Below are 18,412 nucleotides of genomic sequence, written 5' to 3' on the forward strand. Positions count from 1 at the left end.
TGTGAGACCATTCCAACACCACCTACAGGCCTGGCATCAGGACTACATGGTTTTCAGGTGTTTTCAGTGGTTTGGTGTGGACACAGATATTTCCTGAAATGACTCTGTGTTTACAAAGCACTTTTTTGAAAGCGACAAAGAAAAAGATCAGATAGAAAAAGATGCGGTTTGGTGTGGATGTAGCCTGAAAGCAGTCCTCCAGACCTACTGAACTCACCCCACTCTTAGAGAAGAAAAGACCCCGTAGACCAGCAGAGCCAGAGAAGCTGCAGTGGAATCTGGGTCCAACAGATTTGTCTTTAAGTCCCGCTCTTCTTTTCATAAAGGACAGCGTTCCAGTATGGAACTAGATCACTGCAGAGTTGTAAAGTGTCAAAAGGGGAAGGTAGTCCGGTCCGGTCCGGTCCGGTCCGGTCCTGTTGTACAGAAGTCCTGGGTTATTACTGTGGAAGAAACTACTGACCTCTCAACTGTTCCAGCCACTACATCCAGTTTGACACAAAAATGAACTGTTTAACTTTTATTTCTACAAAGATTATTGGAAACATCATGTCAATGGAAAAAAGTACTCATGTTTTCAACAGTTCCCACACATTTTTGGGACCCAGTGCTGGTTTGTTCTGCCATGGCATTTGTTGGTGTTGGTCCACTGTGTTTTCTGAAGTCCACAGTCAACACACCCATCTACCAGGACATTTTACAATACTTCATGCTTCCTTCTGCTGACAAACTTTATGCAGATGCTGATTTCATTTTCCAGCAGGACTTGGCACCTGCCCACACTGCCAAAGGTACCAAAAGCTGGTTCAATGACCATGGTGTGACTGGGACTGATGGAGCAGAAAACTCACCTGACCTGAACCCCATAGAGAATCTATGGAGGATTGTCCAGAGGAAGATCAGAGACACCAGATCCACCAATGACAGATGAGCTGAAGGACACTATCAAACCAACCTGGGCTTCCATTCCACCTGAGCAGGTCCACAGGCTGATCACCTCCATGACACCACACACTGATGCAGGAATTCATGTAAACGTAGAAACAACCAAGTATTGAGTTCATAAAAATAAAAAGACTTTACAGGAGACTAACATTTATGTTTCAAATATCCTTTTTTTTATTGATGTTATGCAATATTCTAATTTTCTGAGACACTGAATTTTGGGTTTTCAATATCTGTAAGACATAAACATCAAAATTTCAAGAAATAAGGCTTGAAATATTTCACTCTATGTGTAATGAGTCTATATAATATATGGGTTTATCTTTGTGAAATGAGTGACAAAAATATTGAACTTTTTCATAGTATTCTAATTTTTTGAGATGCACCTGTGTATGACTTAATTCACATCCTCTAAAATTATACTTTGTGTTTGACAGATTTCATGACTTCAAGAACTCTGACCATCTGGACGGAAATTCAAAGTCCCCAAATCTCGGACGAGATGCTACAGGAACAGCTTTGTTCCTTTGTCTTTTAAATAAGCCTTGATACACTTGGCTTTATTTTAATTCTTGGGTTCTGGCTTATTTTAACGTGGTCTTAACTTATTTATCATTTATTTATCTATTGTCCCTTGTATTATATCATTATATGATGTTTTTATTATGCTTTAACAGGTTTCATATTGGTATTTTTAGTGATATTTGATGACTTATTTATTTTAGTCTGTTCTAACCATGATCTGCGGCTGCTGGGAGGACCTGTCCATGTCTTTGTCTGTCCTGTTTTTAGTCTGTCCCCTGTATGTGTCCTGTGGTTTGAATGTTTGGTGTGTTTGACATGCCTTCTCCAGATGACAGAACAAATCTATCTACAGGTATTAATAAAGTCACCTTGATCCTTGAACTGGAAAGTGACACTTTAAAATTCTGTGACGTCTTTCAATGACTGGGAAACTCAAATGCAAAAATATTTCTCAAGACAAAAAAATCCTGGAGTAAAACCAACCAATGAAACTTGCAGCAGAATCAAATTTATTTAGTATCTCATCTTTTAAGAATCATACAATCATAAAATGGCAGGAAAAGACAACAGGCTGCCAAAATGAAAAACACATCCACGTTGTTTTAGTATCTTGGCTTAAAACCTGAACATTTTAAAGATGGAGGCACTTGAACCAGAGTCTGTGGATGCACATCATCATCATCATCATCATCTGCTCCAAACATTACATAATACATACACAACACACCTGATGACAAATAAGGGATCATCTGTCTCTACTCAGAGTTCAACAATAATAATCAGAATCAAATGCACAAAATAGAATTAGAATATAAATGTCTAGATTTTTCCACAGTTTAGATGAACTAAGTCCAGTGAGTAAAGGGTTAAAGTGGTTCCAGTGACGATCACTTTCTCAGGCGTCTTATTCAGGTGAGTACACAAACATAGTTTATTCACTAGTAACACTGGTCTATAATGTTTAGAAATGATCCTCCTCAGATGAAATGTTCCATATTTTAATCAGATTAATTGTTAAACTAATGACCAAAGTGCTGGTTTGCTGCTGTTTTCCAGGTATATGATGGTGTGTTCTAACACATATGTTGGTTTGTGTCCATTTATTCAATAGATTTATAAATGTTCCACTGATAGAACCTGTCCAGTCCGTGTACTGTCATGTGCAGACAGTGTTTGAAGTAGATCTGACACTAATATTCATCTGGACTTAAACCCATTCTATCATTAACCCCAGACTGCATCTGTGGAACTACAACCAACCAGCATTTAGGACTGGATTAGTCTGGATCAGAGACTCACACCTGGAACCATGTGACCTGTAGACCAGTGGAACCATGTGACCTGTAGACCAGTGGAACCATGTGACCTGTAGACCAGTGGAATCAACCTCCAATCCCCTCATGGTTGAACCAAACAGGGAAACATGGAATCCATTAAAACTATTATAAAACTATTATCATGGCTTTTCTCTAAATTCCAAACTGTTTTCTCATAAGTAGGAGGTGGGTTTATTTTGTGTAAAATCTCATTTATTCTGTTCATTCGTCCAAACTCCATCATCTACAGCTTGGCTTTACTTGGCTGCAGCTGCAGGTTCTGAAGCTTCATGGCCAGTCCCATGTTCCCAGTGATCTTCAACTTGCCCTGAAAAAAGGCCTGTGAATCAGAAGGGGGGGTGGGGGCAAAAGAGTGAGTAACAGTGAAGTCTGTGCTGGACAGAACAGGCTGTTATGGGGTTTTTTTAAGGGTGTGTGTGTGTGTGTGTGTGTGTGTGGTGTGGGGGGGGGGGGGGGGGGGGGCGCAAAAATATCACATCACAATTTTTACAAAATAAAATCACAATTTTGATTTGATTCCGATTCTTTACATTGATCTTTGAGACTAATTTGCCATTTTCTCAATGGTGCAACCAAACAATTTCCCACTGTAAAACACAGCCCTAAAAGGAAAAAATAAAACAGACAATTTACCCAAAGAACCTTCCATAACATTTTTAATTTATATAGTTTGTGCAATTTTGCAATATGTGTCAAGAACATAAACCTACTAAAATGTAAACAACAACAGTCTGATTAAGTTACTATTGAACATAAAAACTAAACTGCACTGGGTTAAAAAAATCTAGAACAAAATTTGAAAGAGGAAATGCCCGTTTCAGATCCTCCTTCAGACTTCCAGAACAGGGGGGGGTCATTTACCAAATGGCTGCTGGCTGGACTTGGTCATTTGGGGAAAAGCCAAACCCAGTTGTTTTTAGGATGGAACTCATCTGTTTGTCTGTCAGCTGTGATTCCACTGCACAACGTTAATGAAACCCATGTGACGTGGACGTGAACCACCATGATGCGTCTGTGTCTCATATAACTCCATCCAGAGCCACTGAATCCTCTACGGCTCCAACTCCATCAGATTCTAGACCATTCCAGCATCTCTGCTGTCGGATGGTCCATCTGTTCTAATCCTTCACTGTCTAATATGGTCCTATCACACAGCCCTAGTGCAGAGTCAGAGGAACAGTGGAAATGAATAAATGAGGAAGAAGAACAGAAACATACTAAACTGCAGGTAATAATGTTCTGGTGGTGAACAGCTCATCTCCACCGTCTGAGGTGAAGAAAAAACACCTTCTTGTACGAAAGACACACATTAAAACACTAATGCAGCGATAATCAAGGGTATTTGAGTACTGACCCTTTGAACAGAGTCCATGTGCTTCATTTCATACAGATCCATCCATCCTGTCACATATCTAGTCTTCTGGACGTTTGTATTCTGGACGTCTGGACATCTGTATTCTGGATATCTGAATTCTGGATGTCTGTATTTTGGATATTTGGACGTCTGTTTTTTGGACATCTGTTATTTGGACATCTGGACGTCTGTAATCTGGACATCTGTATTTTGGATGTCTGTATTTTGGACATCTGTAATCTGGACGTCTGTATTTTGGACATCTGTAATCTGGACATCTGTAATCTGGACGCTTAGCCCTAAAAGTCTCTTTGAAGATTTCGATCTCAGACCCTTTCTATAGACTCTTCAGATTTCTTCATATTCCTCTTCACACAGACCACTTCACTCCAGTGTATGGAGCGTACACATTTTTGCTCCAACACTGTAGTCAAGTTGTCTATTTGGATGCTTTTCATCATTGCCCTAAATATAACATATTTTATAAATTTGTAGATATAAAAACTTTGCACTTATGCTGTGGTTCTGTCACCACATTCAGATGGGCAGAAAATCATGATCACGTGACAGTCTTGTATGCACTGACTTGTACGAATTTAATGTAACTAGCTCATTTAAATTTACATGTACTTTAAGAAAGTTGATAATTGTAGTTACATGACCCCAGATGAATTCAACAGTAACCTGGTCATTGTACTTGCATGAACTTGTATGAATTTAAAGTTACTTGGTCAATGTAATATCATGAACTTATATGACCTTAAAACTACTTGGTTATTGTATGAATTTCAAGTAACTTGGAGATTATAACATGAATTTATATGACTTTAAAACAATTTGTTACTATATGAATTTAACTTAAAGTAACTTGATCACCATATTAATGAATTCGCATTAATTGAGTCTAATTTCATCATTGTATTTGTCTGTTTGTATCTGTATTTTCATGAATTCAAAGTGGCTGGATCACTGTATTTGTATTTATTTAAAAGACTTGATTGTTGAATTTATATGATCTATTGTAAATTTAAGAAAAGCTGACATTTTGTTTTGATTATATGAGATGTTGTGCATTATCTGTCATGCGACATTGCAGTTAAGTACTCTATACAAACAGCTGTGTGATCTAATCTGCCCTAAGTCTGATGAAGGGCATCAGCCCCAAACGTCACCCATGGGAATAAATTCTTTGGGCACTCACAGGTTGTGCGGACCTTGTATATGTGTGTATATCAGTAATTTGATAAATGATAACGTAAGATATGACAGTCCCTCCAGGAATTCGCGATGTTGCGATCGCAATTATTAACGCAAATTCAACCAATCACCGCGAATTCTGCGCAGCGCTGCAATTTCGTCCAATCACCGTGAATTTTCTGCAAATTTGACTAATCACTTTAGCCCCCTTTCACCCACCCCTGTCTACATGCAGGTACGTCATCACGTTCACTACCTTGGTGACGGTTGAGAAGATAAAGAAACGTGCGATTCAAAACACTCACATTTACTGACAAATATCACTGCCAAAGTTTGTGCATGTCAGTTTCCAGATGTGTTACACAAAAGTGGAAGTATACTGTTCTGCACTGCCTGCAATACTATGGTGGAACATGAACGAAAGTAGCCGCTCCACAGACACTTTTAAACCGCAAAACATGCAGGAGAGCGGCTGAAAGTGGAAGAGGAAAGATGAGACAAGTCCCAATGACAGAGGCTGTTGGATCCAGAACGATGGCAGGAGCTGAAAGGGTCAAGGTTAGCGCAGATATACTCTATAAGGCAACAGAAGAGAAGAAGAACGAACCTGTGGAGGCATGCTTTCCTTTCTGTGTATATTCGCGTGTGTGTGTGCGTGAGGGAGTGCAAGCGAAAGTCTGTGTGTGGAGTTAAAAAACGAGCTCACAAACGAAAATAGTCATTAAACTTGGTGTTAATATTAATGTTTACTCTTATGTGTTAGAAAGCAACCCAAGTTTGGCTGACCTGTGTGCATGCGTGTCTGTGTGCATGTGTGTCTGTGTGTGTATGTGTGTGCCTGTCAATCTCTGTGTGTGTATGTAACCCATCTAACCCTAACCCTAAATATTCTACTATATCATTAAGTAAGCAAAAGTCATGTGTTGTGTTGTATAAATGTGAGATGGGGGTGGGGGGTAATAAGTTTTCTTCTTCCCACTCCTTTTTGAGCAGTGCATATTGAATTTATTTTGTTATTACTAATGTACATGGCAATTGTTATTTTGTCTTGATCATCTTTATTAATGTATTTGCTTTGATATTAGTTCCTTTTACACAAAAAAGGTTTGAATTTTTCTTCTGCTCAAAACAAACAAATGAATGAATGAAAAAAAGTCTGTTTTGTTTAAAATCATTGCTTCCTGGTGCTTTTTAAGGCTAAAAACTCAAAAAAGACTGTTCTAGGTAATTTGCAAATGCCCATGTTCCTGTGACTTTAATAAAAGACGCCTCAAATCATCGCAATTTTCACCTCAATTTTTTGGAAAAGCTGCTGCAAAATCAGGCATTTTAGGCCGCAACAATAAAAAAAAAATCCTGCGAAATCCTGGAGGGTCTGATATGAGATGGCAGGTCTCTTTTTTAAGTTAACTTTGACTTGTAGAATAAACTGGTTCCTTTCTAGACTCTATTCATCTTTTCACATAGTCCCATGTTTTCGTACTTACAGTCTGTGGGTTCATCTTTCCTGTCATCAAGGCCAATAAATCGGTATCCGACATTGAAATGGTGCAGTCAGCTTTCTTAGCTGTTGACACAAACACATCAAAAAGATTTCGTTATGAATTCCAAACACTTGTAAGATGTATTTAAATAAAATACAAAATGCTGAAAACGTATAGAATTAACTGCCCATGTCTCCAAACTGGAAACATGGGCCCATTGTCCTGTGGGCCCACCACCTGCAAGGGGAAGCAAAAGGACTGTGGATGGGACAGCAGACCAAAGCAGGGGCTTCAGCAGTCCGATCCTTGATTACAGAAACTGGCTTTTGGGACATAGAACATCACCTCACTGGTGGGGAAGGAGTGGAAGCTTGTGGAAGAGGTTGAGCATTACTGGCTAGATATAGTCGGCCTCACCTCAACACATAGCGTCAGCTCTGGAACCCAAGTCCTTGAGAGAGGTTGGACTCTCTGTTTTGTTGGAGTTGCCCCGGGTGAGAGACAGTGGGCAAAGGTGAGCTTTTTGATAGCCCCCAGGCTCTCTGTCTACATGTTGAAGTTTACCCCAGTGGACGAAAGGGTTGCTTCCCTAAACCTACAGGTCAAGGAACAGGATCTGACTGTTGTCAGTACATATGCACCGAACAACAGTCCAGACTACCCACCCTTTTTGGAGTCCCTGGGACAGGTGCTGGAAAGCACACCAAAAGGGGACTCTATTGTCCTACTGAGGGACTTCAACGTCCACATGGGCAAAGACAGTGTGACCTGGAGGGGTGTGGTGAGGAGGAACAGTCTACCCAATCTGAACTTGAGTAGTGTTCAGTTATTGGACTTCTGTGCACATTGCAGTTTGGCTTTAACTAGCACGATGTTCGAATATAAGGACATCCATTGGTGTACTTAGCACCAGGACACTCTAGGTTGCCAGTCAATGATTGACTCTGTAGTCGTATCATAAGACCTGCAGCCGTATGTTGTGGACACTTGGGTGAAGAGAGGTGCAGAGCTGTCAACCGACCACTACCTGGCTATGAGTTGGATCAGGTGGCAGGGGAAGACACCACGCTGACCCAGTAGGCCCAAACAAGTAGTGCAGGTCTGCTGAGAATGCCTGGCGGAAGAACCTGTCAGGTTGATCTTCAACTCACACCTCCAGGAGAACTTCTACCATATCCCAAGGGTGGAGAGAAACATTGAGTTCGAATGGGCTCTGTTCCACTCTGCCATCGTTGAGGTGGTGGTGATAATCCCTGAACCTGCTGGTGGATGCCAGAGGTGAGGGGAGCCATCAGGCTGTAGAAGGAGGCCTACAGGATGTGGTTGGCCTGTGGGTCTCCGGAAGCAGCTGAATGGTACTGGCAGGCCAAGCGCTGCACAGCCGTAGTGGTCACTGAGGCGTGGGAGGAGTTCAGTGTGGACATTGGAGGAAGACTATTGACCGGCTCCAAAGAGATTCTGGCAAACCATCCAGCGCCTCGGGGGGAAGGCAGAAACTCGCCAACACTGTCTACAGTGGGGACAGGGAGCTGCTGACGTCAACTGAGGATATAGTCAGGCGGTAGAAGGAATACTTTGAGGAGCTCCTCAATCCCACCAACCCGTATTCCATGGAGGAAATGGAGCTGAGAAACCACAAAAAAACGCATGGACCAGTCTCTGGGGCAGAAGTCGCCGAGGTAGTGAAACTACTCTGCAGCAGTGGAACCCCGGGAGTGGTGAGATCCACCTTGGGTATCTGAAGGCTCTGGATATTTTAGGCCTGTCTTGTCTGACACACCTCTCCAACATTGCAGGGACATTGAGGGCGGTGCCTTTGGAGTGGCAAATTGAGGGTGGTGGTCCCCATCTTTAAGAAGGCGGACCAGAGGGTGTGTTCCAACTATAGGGGGGGTCACACTCCTCAGCCTCCCCAGTAAGGTCTATGCCAGAGTACTGGAGAAAAGGGTAAGGTTGATAGTTGAACCTTAGATTGAAGAGGGCAATGCTGTTTTTGTCCCTTGCGTGGAACCATGGACCAGCTCTTCACCCTTGCTAGGGTGCTGGAGGGGTCATGGGAGTTTGCCCATCCAGTCCACATATGTTGTGTGGATTTGGGGAAGGCTTATGACGCTGTCCCCAGGGACATCCTGTGGGGGGTGCTTCGGGAGTATGGGGGGGGGGGGTGCCTTTTAGCGGCCATTCAGTCCCTGTATCAAATGAGTGCAAGTCTGGTCCACATACCCGGCAGTAAGTTGGACCTGTTCCCGGTGAGGGTTGGACTCTTCCAGGGCTGTCCTTTGTCACCGGTTCTGTTCATAAATTTTATGGACAGAATTTCTAGGTGCAGCCGGGCAGAAAGAGGGGGTCGAGTTCGGTGGCAGAAGGATCTTGTCTCTGCTTTTTGCAGATGATGTGGTCCTCCACCATCATGCATTTGGTTTTCTGGATAAAACCCGATGCTGTCATCACACAGGTGTATGTAAATACTCAGGAGGTACTTTCACCTTCAGTTCTGCCCCCTACGGTTATCAGCTGGAGTTCATTTCTGAAACTCAAAACTGGGCACAGCCCATTTCAATCTCAGGACTAAACACAGTCCATCTTTTTTCTGCACAGCAAAAGGAAAACCAAAGAAGAGTCAAAACCATATTTAAATCAACTGGACTAAATACAGACAACCTCTGGATGTGAATGGATGGAAGAGTTTCATTTCAAATATTGTAGAATATTGACTAAAAGGCAGAAGCAGAAGCACAGTCAGCCTGGGTAGACTGTGAACCTCCACCTCTGAACAGGTGTTCTCCTGGAGGTAAATATGAATGACAGTTCAGTCAATGCCCCCCCAGCCTTCAAACCCCTCTTCGTCATTTCCTCCTGACTCCTCTCACCTGTGTCGTTGTGAACACAGCCGTTGCCGTTCTTGACGTCCACATACCAGGTTGCTTCCTGTCCGTTTGGGCCATCCTTCACTTTAAATGCAAACACTCCTCCAATCCTCTTCACAAACTGTTCACCGTCCTGCTCAGAGAACACACACAATAGGATTCAATAGGATTCAGTAACACACACAATAGGATTCAATAACACACACAATAGGATTCAATAACAGAAGTGTGTGAGTGTGTGACCTCACAGTCTGTTGCCCGCAGCAAGTGTGCTTTTTAACATCTTTATGCCTGTTTTTTTTATGTTTCATGGTGTGAACTTTTGCGAGTGTTGGAACTGTCAATGTTCAGGATGTGGACAAAAAACTTTAAGATCTATGTGTTGTTATGTGTAATTTTGCTCCTTTGTGACTCCTTCTGTCATGCTGGAGAGCCTGGTGTCTGCTCTCATGTCACTCACAGCCCAGATTTTTTCCTATCTCTACGGATATCTACAACTGGTAGCACACCATCAAACATTCCTACAGAGCTCTGCAGACCAGGACAAAAGACTAAACACTGGAAAAGAGGAAGGAGAGGTGGCTTTCACCAGAGATTAAAAACTTTTTGGCTGGACCATCACCATAAGCTTCTGCCCTCCCCTCTGTCCTGCTGTTAAGCGTTGAGTCCATCAGGAATAAGACTGATGAGTTGGAGACTCACTCTAAGTTTGAAAGGTAATTTATGGACACTTGTGTGCTCGCCTTCACTGAAACATGACTGTTGGAAGGGGATCAAGATTCGGACCTGACTGTAACCGGATTTGGAAGCCCCACATGTTTGGACCGGGACCTGGAGGCAACTGGGAAGGAGCTGTGTGCTTTTACATAAATCAGAAGTACTTTAACACCGTGGTGATTCAGGAGTCAATATGCACTGCTGACATTGAGCTACTGGCATTTTCTCTTTGCCCTTTCTACCTTCCTCAGGAATTTTAGCAGCTTTTTTTACATACTCGTGTATATTCATCCACATGCAAATGTGACAGCAGTTTCTCAGCTGATCGCTGACATCATGCACAAACTGGACACAATTAGCCCAGAGTCACCAAAATTCATAATGTGTGATTTTAACCATTGTACTCTGGCCAAAATGCTCAGGACCTAGGAGCACTATGTCACGTGTCCAACCACGCAAAGGAACACTACACTGGACCTCTGTTCTGGCTCTGTGTAGGGAGTATAGAGGGTATGCATATACGTCACTCGCCCCCGGGCCATGCCCCTCTAAGTCAGACTGAGTGTCTTAAACCAACCTGCTCAACATGACAGAGTACAGCAGTAAACACAGCCAGGGCGGGAAAATGTGAAATATGAAATTAAATAAAGGACAGTTGGACTGGACATGGATCCATACGAGCTACCAAAGAACAAGTGGTCCATGAACACTGACATGTGGACACAAATGGAGGATCCTGACATCCAGGGTGGAGGGGATCAGCGCTATTTTTACCTGAAACAAATATACATGGTTTCATCACAACTGACAACCAGGGTCCAAAACTAGGGCCCAGAACCAGCTGATCCAAAGTGCATTTCCAGTAGGCCGTGGATTGACCCCAGTGAATATATGCATGATCTGCTGGGACTGAGGAGATTTACTGAGTCTAGTTCAGATCCACTACTTTATACAACACAGATACTACTGCTGTGGACCAGCAGGGTACGACTTTATTCTGGTAAATTATATTTTTTCCCACCTGTTTTTAAATTATGACATTATTCTTGTAATATTATGGCTTTATTGTTGGAATATGACGACTTTAATCTATAAACGAATGACATTTTTGTTAAATTCTGAGTTCTTTTTATAACTACGGTTTTATTTTCATAACATCGTGATTCTTTTTGTATTCGACTTTATTCTCATAAAATTACGGGTTTTATATCGATATTTTATGACTTTATACTCGTAGTGGCAAGCGTCTTTATTTTCTTCTGTGGTCCTAATACTCCATCGTAGCTTTATTCTCCAGTTCCCCCGTATTTGAAAAACTAGGTTAGCCTCAGTTTCAGTTAGTTTACTAATCATGTAGGAACACAAGGTTCAGAATCACAAAATGAAGACAAAAACCATGAAAGATCTGATCATGAAACCAAGAGCTTTACTAAGAAGTAACGTTAGCCAAAACAATATGTAATTTAAGATCTGATTGGACCCAAAAATACAGCATAAATTAATGTTACCTGACATGCAATGGGATCCACAAATCTAGGTTTGGTTTCCTGGATTTGTGGATCCATCTACTTCTCTTTTCTTTGTCTTTCGATGTCTGCAAAACCATAGCTCCGACTGCTTCTCAAACCTGTTCATACAATCAATCGCACAACAGCTCTTGCCCATTTTTTATTAAATATTGTTCTTCAGTTTAGACAGTATTGAAGCCAACGCTGCCACTCCTCTCCCTCTCTCTGCCACTCAGTAGGTGGAACCACGGTGACTTCCACTAGTGGTGACGTCACGTGCATACCCTGTATACAAGTCATTGACTCTGCCCTAGTCCCTGTGTGTGAGCTGTCCCTCAGGCGCTTGCAGAGGGAGGACGGTCAAAGTGTGGACTGAGGACAGAGTAGCCAGTGTCCAGGCCTCTTTGGAATGCACCGACTAGGACTGTTTCTTCAATGTGTGTGACAGCATGGAAGAACTGACAGATACTATCTCTTCCTATATCACTTTTTGTACAGACTCTGAAATTCAAACTAAAAAAGTGATCATGTACCCTAACAACAAACCTTGGATAACGAAACGTATATCTGTCATTAACAAAAAGAAACAAATCTTTTTTTCTGGTGATCTTTTAGAAAGAAAGGCTGTCTCAAGGGAAGTTAAGAATGAAATAAAGAAATCAAAAATAAATTACATAAAGAAGGTTGAAAATCAGTATGCTAAGGGAGTTTATAGAGCAGCCTGAAAGTGCATTAAATCCATGGCATCGCTCAACCATTCTGACTGTGAGCCCAAACAGCTGATCAGTATAAACCACAGGGATCTTCCAAATGCCTTTAATTCATTCTTTTATAGGTTTGAAAGGACAGACCTATATGAAAATTGTACAAACCTCAAAAATGTTCTTGAACATAAAAAGATTAATGACATGGTGATAACTCAGGAAAGTGTCACCAAACATCTTAGGACGGTGAATGTCCATAAAGCTGCTGGCCCTGATTCCATCTGTGGGAGAACACTGCCCTGAACAGCTCAGTGGGCTCTTCCCAAAACTGTTCCAATTGTGTCTGAACAGTGGATTTATCCCAAAATGGTGGAAAACTTCCAACATGAATCCCTTGCCTAAATCTAAACAGCCTAAAGAACTGAATGAATTCAGGCCCATAGCTCTCACATCCCTTGTGATGAAAAACTTTGAGAAAATCCTTTAAAAAATTATCGTTGCTTTACTGACGGCAAACTTAATCCATTGCCGTTCGCATACTAGGCGGGAAAAGGAGTGGATGATGCTAAGATGTTTATTTTGGACAAAACTTCTGAACATTTAGAAAAACCCCAGTCCCATGTCAGAATTTATTTGCCGATTTCGCTTCTGCTTTTAATAAGATGCCACCACATATTTTAATTGAATGTCTAGCATCTTATTTGAACTTCTTGGAGCAGATTTTATTGTGGCTTTTAGATTTTTTAACCAACAGAATTCAGCAGGTTTTAGTGAATGGCCAAATGTCCGACTGCGTCATCTCCAGCACTGGTTCACCCCAGGGCTGTGTCCCCCAACCCCTGCTGTACATTATGTATAGGAACACCTGCAGAGCCAACCAGGAGGGCAGGTGTCTGGTCCAGTTCTCAGATGACAGTGTTTTGTTGTCTCTACTACCGGGCCCTGAACCAGGGCACGGCATGGCCCTGTCTGATTTTGTCACACGGTTTAGAGACAAGTATCTGAATCTTAACGTGACAAAAACAAAAGAAATGATGACTGATAATTCCTTAAGCTGTCCTGTTCGTTGACAGATCTGAGTGTGTTGTGGAATGTGTCTAGTGTGTCATATCCTGTCCTTTGCTGTGACCCATGTCTGTAAACTGAATTGCCCCTTGGGGATAAATGAAGTGATCTGAATCTGAACAACACAGACAATAGGATTCAAGACAAAGTTATTATGAGTGAAACCTGTTTTCATCCTGACTGAATCTGTGAATCCATAGTGGTGTGAGGGGAGTGCCCTTTGATAAAAAGGTTTATGCCCTGTTACCTTCCCAGAAACCATGTCATGCCTTTATAGATATGTTTTATAGATATGTTTTGATGCAAATTGCTTTTATTGTTTGCTCAGGGCAAGTGTGTTTCAAATGCTCAAATGAGTCCAATGTGTTTCTCATTTCCTACAACTCAAAAAGGGGTTTGATTTAAGCTAAATATGAAATGGTGGAACATTGGCTCTACACACAGCTCAGACACAGGTCTAAGAACAGTGGGTTTATGAATATACGATATAATAACAACAGTTTGGAGCCAAACAATCACAAATTGATCTACCAATTTAAATTCAATCCCTCCCCCTAAGAGATGGACGACAGCAAACACAAATGAACCAACACCTTAATGCCTGTCTCTGACACTGACGCATGAAAGTGTTATTTCCTAAATCATCTTAAATCACTAATGGTTTATACTGTTTTTAACTGTAAATGGATTTATCTAGTGGAAATCTAAACCAGGGACAGGAGTTGAAAAGTACCCAATGCTATATCTGATGTTCTATATGTCAACCATGTTCCACATGCTGCAGTGCCCCACAGTGACAGACTGCATGGTGTCTGTATTCATGTTGGTTTACAGGACTCAGGAGTTAATGCACAATCATCTGTCAACAAACTAAAGCAGGGTACACACCTAAGGATTTTCAGAATCTGAAGAGATCTTTTATCTGTTCCAGACCCCACACATGAAGACAAAAAATCAAGTATTGAACAGTTTTGATCGTACTGTGTGTGTTGTGCTCCGATAATCTGAACACACCACACACATAACGACTCTGTCCCACCACCGATCTAGAATCTAGTCCTCCAAGACAGAAATCTCGCTTGGTCAAATGTGATTTAATAAAAATAAAGAAGAAGAAACATAGCATGACTCGGGTCAGGTAATCCACAAAAACATGCAGGGACAGGTAAAAAACAAAAAAAGAGAAGTATTTTCACAGGTGCAGGCCTGGGTAAAATTAAACGAAATACGGGTGGGTAGCAGGCAAAGAAGTGAAAAAATAAAAATTTGTGGATAAAAATTATTGTCAGGACATTTAATGATGATGATCATCTAATCTGACTGTGGTTGATCCACATTCGGTTTTAGTTTGAAGTGAGCTTCACGTCTGTTTACATCCACCCACAGATCTCATTGAGCAGAACATATTAGAGATTTAATGATGACATGTGTTTTAGGCAAAAATGAAGCCCTTAAAATACAGTTATGTGAAAAAAGTGGGTTTAATCATGGGTCGGGTCAGGTTGTGGGTCTAAGGTATGCGGGTACAGGCGGGTGTGGGTTTAGAAAACTGGACCCATGCAGGACTCTGATCAGGAGTTGTCTGCCTTCCCCACACATGAAGATTTTTGGTCGTAAATACTGAACAAGTTTAATACTTATGATTGTCAACCCGTTTCAGAGCCGATTATCGGGACAAATTCACTCTGAACACACCTCAGACCACAGGAGAATCTGATTGGATAATCTGATAAAACAGAAGATAATCTGAGGTTTGTCATCCTTGGTCGGGACGGGGGAAAATCGGGACCAAAAAAAGCCCAATTATCTTTCAGTGTGTACCCTGTTTTAGTCACCTATGAAGTTACCCAAACTTGAACTTTTCAAAGACCCACAGAAATAAAAGGGGGAGGAGGTCCAAATAATCAAATATTTAAATATCATCAAAACATAATCACCTCCTGAAGCTTCTTGTTAATTTCTTGGAAGACAGCGTGTGCTTTAAAGCCCTCCAGTGCTTCACCAGCGCTGACATTTACAGCTCGAATCCTGGAATGAACCAAGACATGACAACATGAAAGGAAAGCACCGAGAAATAGAACAATGTCAAAAATGTATAAAATAATCATCGACATCAAGAAAATAATCCACACACTGAGCACAATCAGCAAAATTATCTCCTGATTTGACTGTGTTGGTAAACTAGTGTTCATTTTACTCCTGAAAACAGGCAGAATTTCACCTTTTTTGAAAAAGAAGAATTTTGAAAACTCTGGTTAAAACTTATGACAGATTCATATGTTAACCCGACTCCAATCACTGTGTTCCCTTCCTTAAACCCCTACATGTGGGACAATATGTGGGACATAGTGGAGACCAGTCCACCCCCCCGGCCTATGGGATCCATGCACAGCCCCATAAAGCAGCTCCTTTATTTCCTGTCTGTCATTCTTGGACACACTGATTAATCCAGGTGTCTGACCACAGGATCACAACCAGAAATAGCAGACACCTGGAAGAACCGGTGTGTCCAAGAATCACACACAGGAAATAAAGGAGCTGCCTTCAGTTCAGGAGGTAGTGGAGCTGTGCATAAAGTCCATTATATTTAAGTTAAGGGATAATGTGGTACCTTTAATACACATGACCAGTTCACTACAGCAGACACTAACAGTATATATGTCACTGATCCCGTAGTTAAAGCCTTTCATTGTAACCTTAAGCACTTCACTTCCAGGTTAGTGGTTGTTTTTTTGTTTTTGTTTTTTTGCTGTGAACCAAGGTTCAATTCAAAAACAACAATAACCTTCGAGAATTCATGACCAAAAACAGAACTTCATGTACTCATCATACTGTACGGCGTGTAATGTTCTCACCTTGGTGTCGGGCCTTCGGGCATTTTCAGCTGAGGAAACAAACCTGCCTCTGCTCTGAACAATAGTGCCTTGTTTCAACTTGTGTAGCCTGAACTTTGGCCGCTAACCTGCTGCTGTATGCTAGCCTGTATGCAAACCCTGCTGTATGCTAGCCTGTATGCAAACCCGCTGCTGTATGCAAACCCTGCTGTATGCTAGCCTGTATACAAACCCGCTGCTGTATGCTAACCCTGCTGTATGCTAGCCTGTATACAAACCCGCTGCTGTATGCTAACCCTGCTGTATGCTAGCCTGTATACAAACCCGCTGCTGTATGCTAACCCTGCTGTATGCTAGCCTGTATACAAACCCGCTGCTGTATGCTAACCCTGCTGTATGCTAGCCTCTATACAAACCCGCTGCTGTATGCTAACCCTGCTGTATGCTAGCCTCTATACAAACCCGCTGCTGTATGCTAACCCGCTGCCGTATGCTAATGCTAACTACTCTCACTTCCTTCCTGGTCTTCAGACTCGACGGGCCGATCGCAGATAGTTCATGGTGGGTGGTTCTCACATATCTGCCAGTTTTGTTGTTGACACTGATGGATATTTTTATTTTACAAATTCTGAACTCAGCTTTGCACCCTCCAATATCATTAAATATAGCCAGGTGTTGGCTCTTTTTCCGTCATTTCTTCTCTTTTTTAATATGCGTTTTGGTTTAAATGTCTTTCTGTCGCTCTGTTAACCAGGCCTGGACCATTACACCCCCTTCTTTCACATAATGGTATGATCCTATTCTCTCCTCACATGTGATTGGCCGAACGGTGAGAGTGTTACTCCTGCCGACATGGATATCTATCTATCTATCTATCTATCTATCTATCTATCTATCTATCTATCTATCTATCTATCTATCTATCTATCCTGCTGCTGCTTCAGTCAAATCCTATTTAATATTAATAACATGTTGATGCAGTGACCTGGTAAACCTGACCAGGAGGCACATCAGTACAACACAAATGAACGAACAGAGGAGACAACTGACATACCAACTATTTACCACCACTGCAGTGTTTAAGATAAATTTTAATTTCTTAATTTTAATAATTTTGTGAATTTTAAAAATGCATGCCTGATATTCAAAGTCTTGCATGGACTTGCCCCTCCTCCCCTGACAGATTTGATCAAATCCCGTTCTGTCAGTGGGATGGTCACCAGGGCCACAGCTAGAAGAGACTGTGAGGTGCCACGCAGGCGCACTACTTTTGGACAAACTACACTTTCAGTCACTGGAACTGAATACTGGAACAGTTTACCACTTGACATAAGAGACTCACAATCATATGCCTCCTTCAAATCACAACTTAAACACTGGATGAAGGAAAACCAAGCCTGTGACCATCAGTAGAGTGTCCCCACTGTGTTGTCCTGTGTGTTTTTATGATGTTTTGCCTTTTTGTCAGCTGTCTTTCCTGTCACCTGCCTAAGGACTACAGATGGAAATTAGCACTGCTGCTACAATCTGACATATTTACAGCTGTAATTGTTGTACAGGGTGGGGAAGCAAAATTTACAATATTTTGAGGCAGGGATTGAAAGACAGTGTATGACCAATTAGTTTATTGAAAGTCATGAGAATTTATTTGCCACAAGAAAATGTACATAATAGAAAATGTTTTTATTCTATGTATCCTCCTTCTTTCTCAATAACTGCCTTCACACGCTTCCTGAAACTTGCGCAAGTGTTCCTCAAATATTGGGGTGACAACTTCTCCCATTCTTCTTTAATAGTATCTTCCAGACTTTGTCGTAATAGTTTTGCTCATAGTCATTCTCTTCTTTCCATTAGAAACAGTCTTTATGGACACTC

At 41.6% G+C, this 18,412-nt stretch overlaps 1 protein-coding gene across 2 annotated transcripts; it reads right to left on the reverse strand.

Annotated features, from left to right (window-relative positions):
• Window positions 1-1,958: 1,958 nt before the first annotated feature.
• scp2b (sterol carrier protein 2b) lies at window positions 1,959-17,019 on the reverse strand. 2 transcript variants are annotated; one of them, XM_030133070.1, is made up of 6 exons: window positions 16,954-16,972; window positions 16,559-16,665; window positions 15,641-15,731; window positions 9,713-9,842; window positions 6,846-6,925; window positions 1,959-3,126 (listed from the first exon to the last, which is right to left on the reverse strand). In XM_030133070.1, the coding sequence occupies exons 2-6, from the start codon at window positions 16,579-16,581 to the stop codon at window positions 3,031-3,033; spliced, it is 420 nt and encodes a 139-aa protein (XP_029988930.1). In that variant the 5' UTR covers window positions 16,582-16,665; window positions 16,954-16,972; the 3' UTR covers window positions 1,959-3,030. The 2 variants fall into 2 exon arrangements, with proteins under 2 accessions (XP_029988930.1, XP_029988929.1); XM_030133069.1 differs by having other exon boundaries at window positions 16,559-17,019.
• Between the last annotated feature and the right edge of the window lie 1,393 nt (window positions 17,020-18,412).

This window comes from Sphaeramia orbicularis, chromosome 4 (assembly GCF_902148855.1).
Source record: "Sphaeramia orbicularis chromosome 4, fSphaOr1.1, whole genome shotgun sequence".
Lineage (NCBI taxonomy): Eukaryota > Metazoa > Chordata > Actinopteri > Kurtiformes > Apogonidae > Sphaeramia > Sphaeramia orbicularis.

Excerpts from the sequence above, each read along its gene's own strand:
- scp2b (XM_030133069.1), bottom strand. The coding sequence starts at position 16,581 with ATGCCCGAAGGCCCGACACCAAG. Across the intron at positions 15,732-16,558 it reads CCCGAAGGCCCGACACCAAG|GATTCGAGCTGTAAATGTCA; the intron begins GTGAGAACATTA and ends GGTTCATTCCAG. Across the intron at positions 6,926-9,712 it reads CTGTGTTCACAACGACACAG|CTAAGAAAGCTGACTGCACC; the intron begins GTGAGAGGAGTC and ends TTGTGTCAACAG.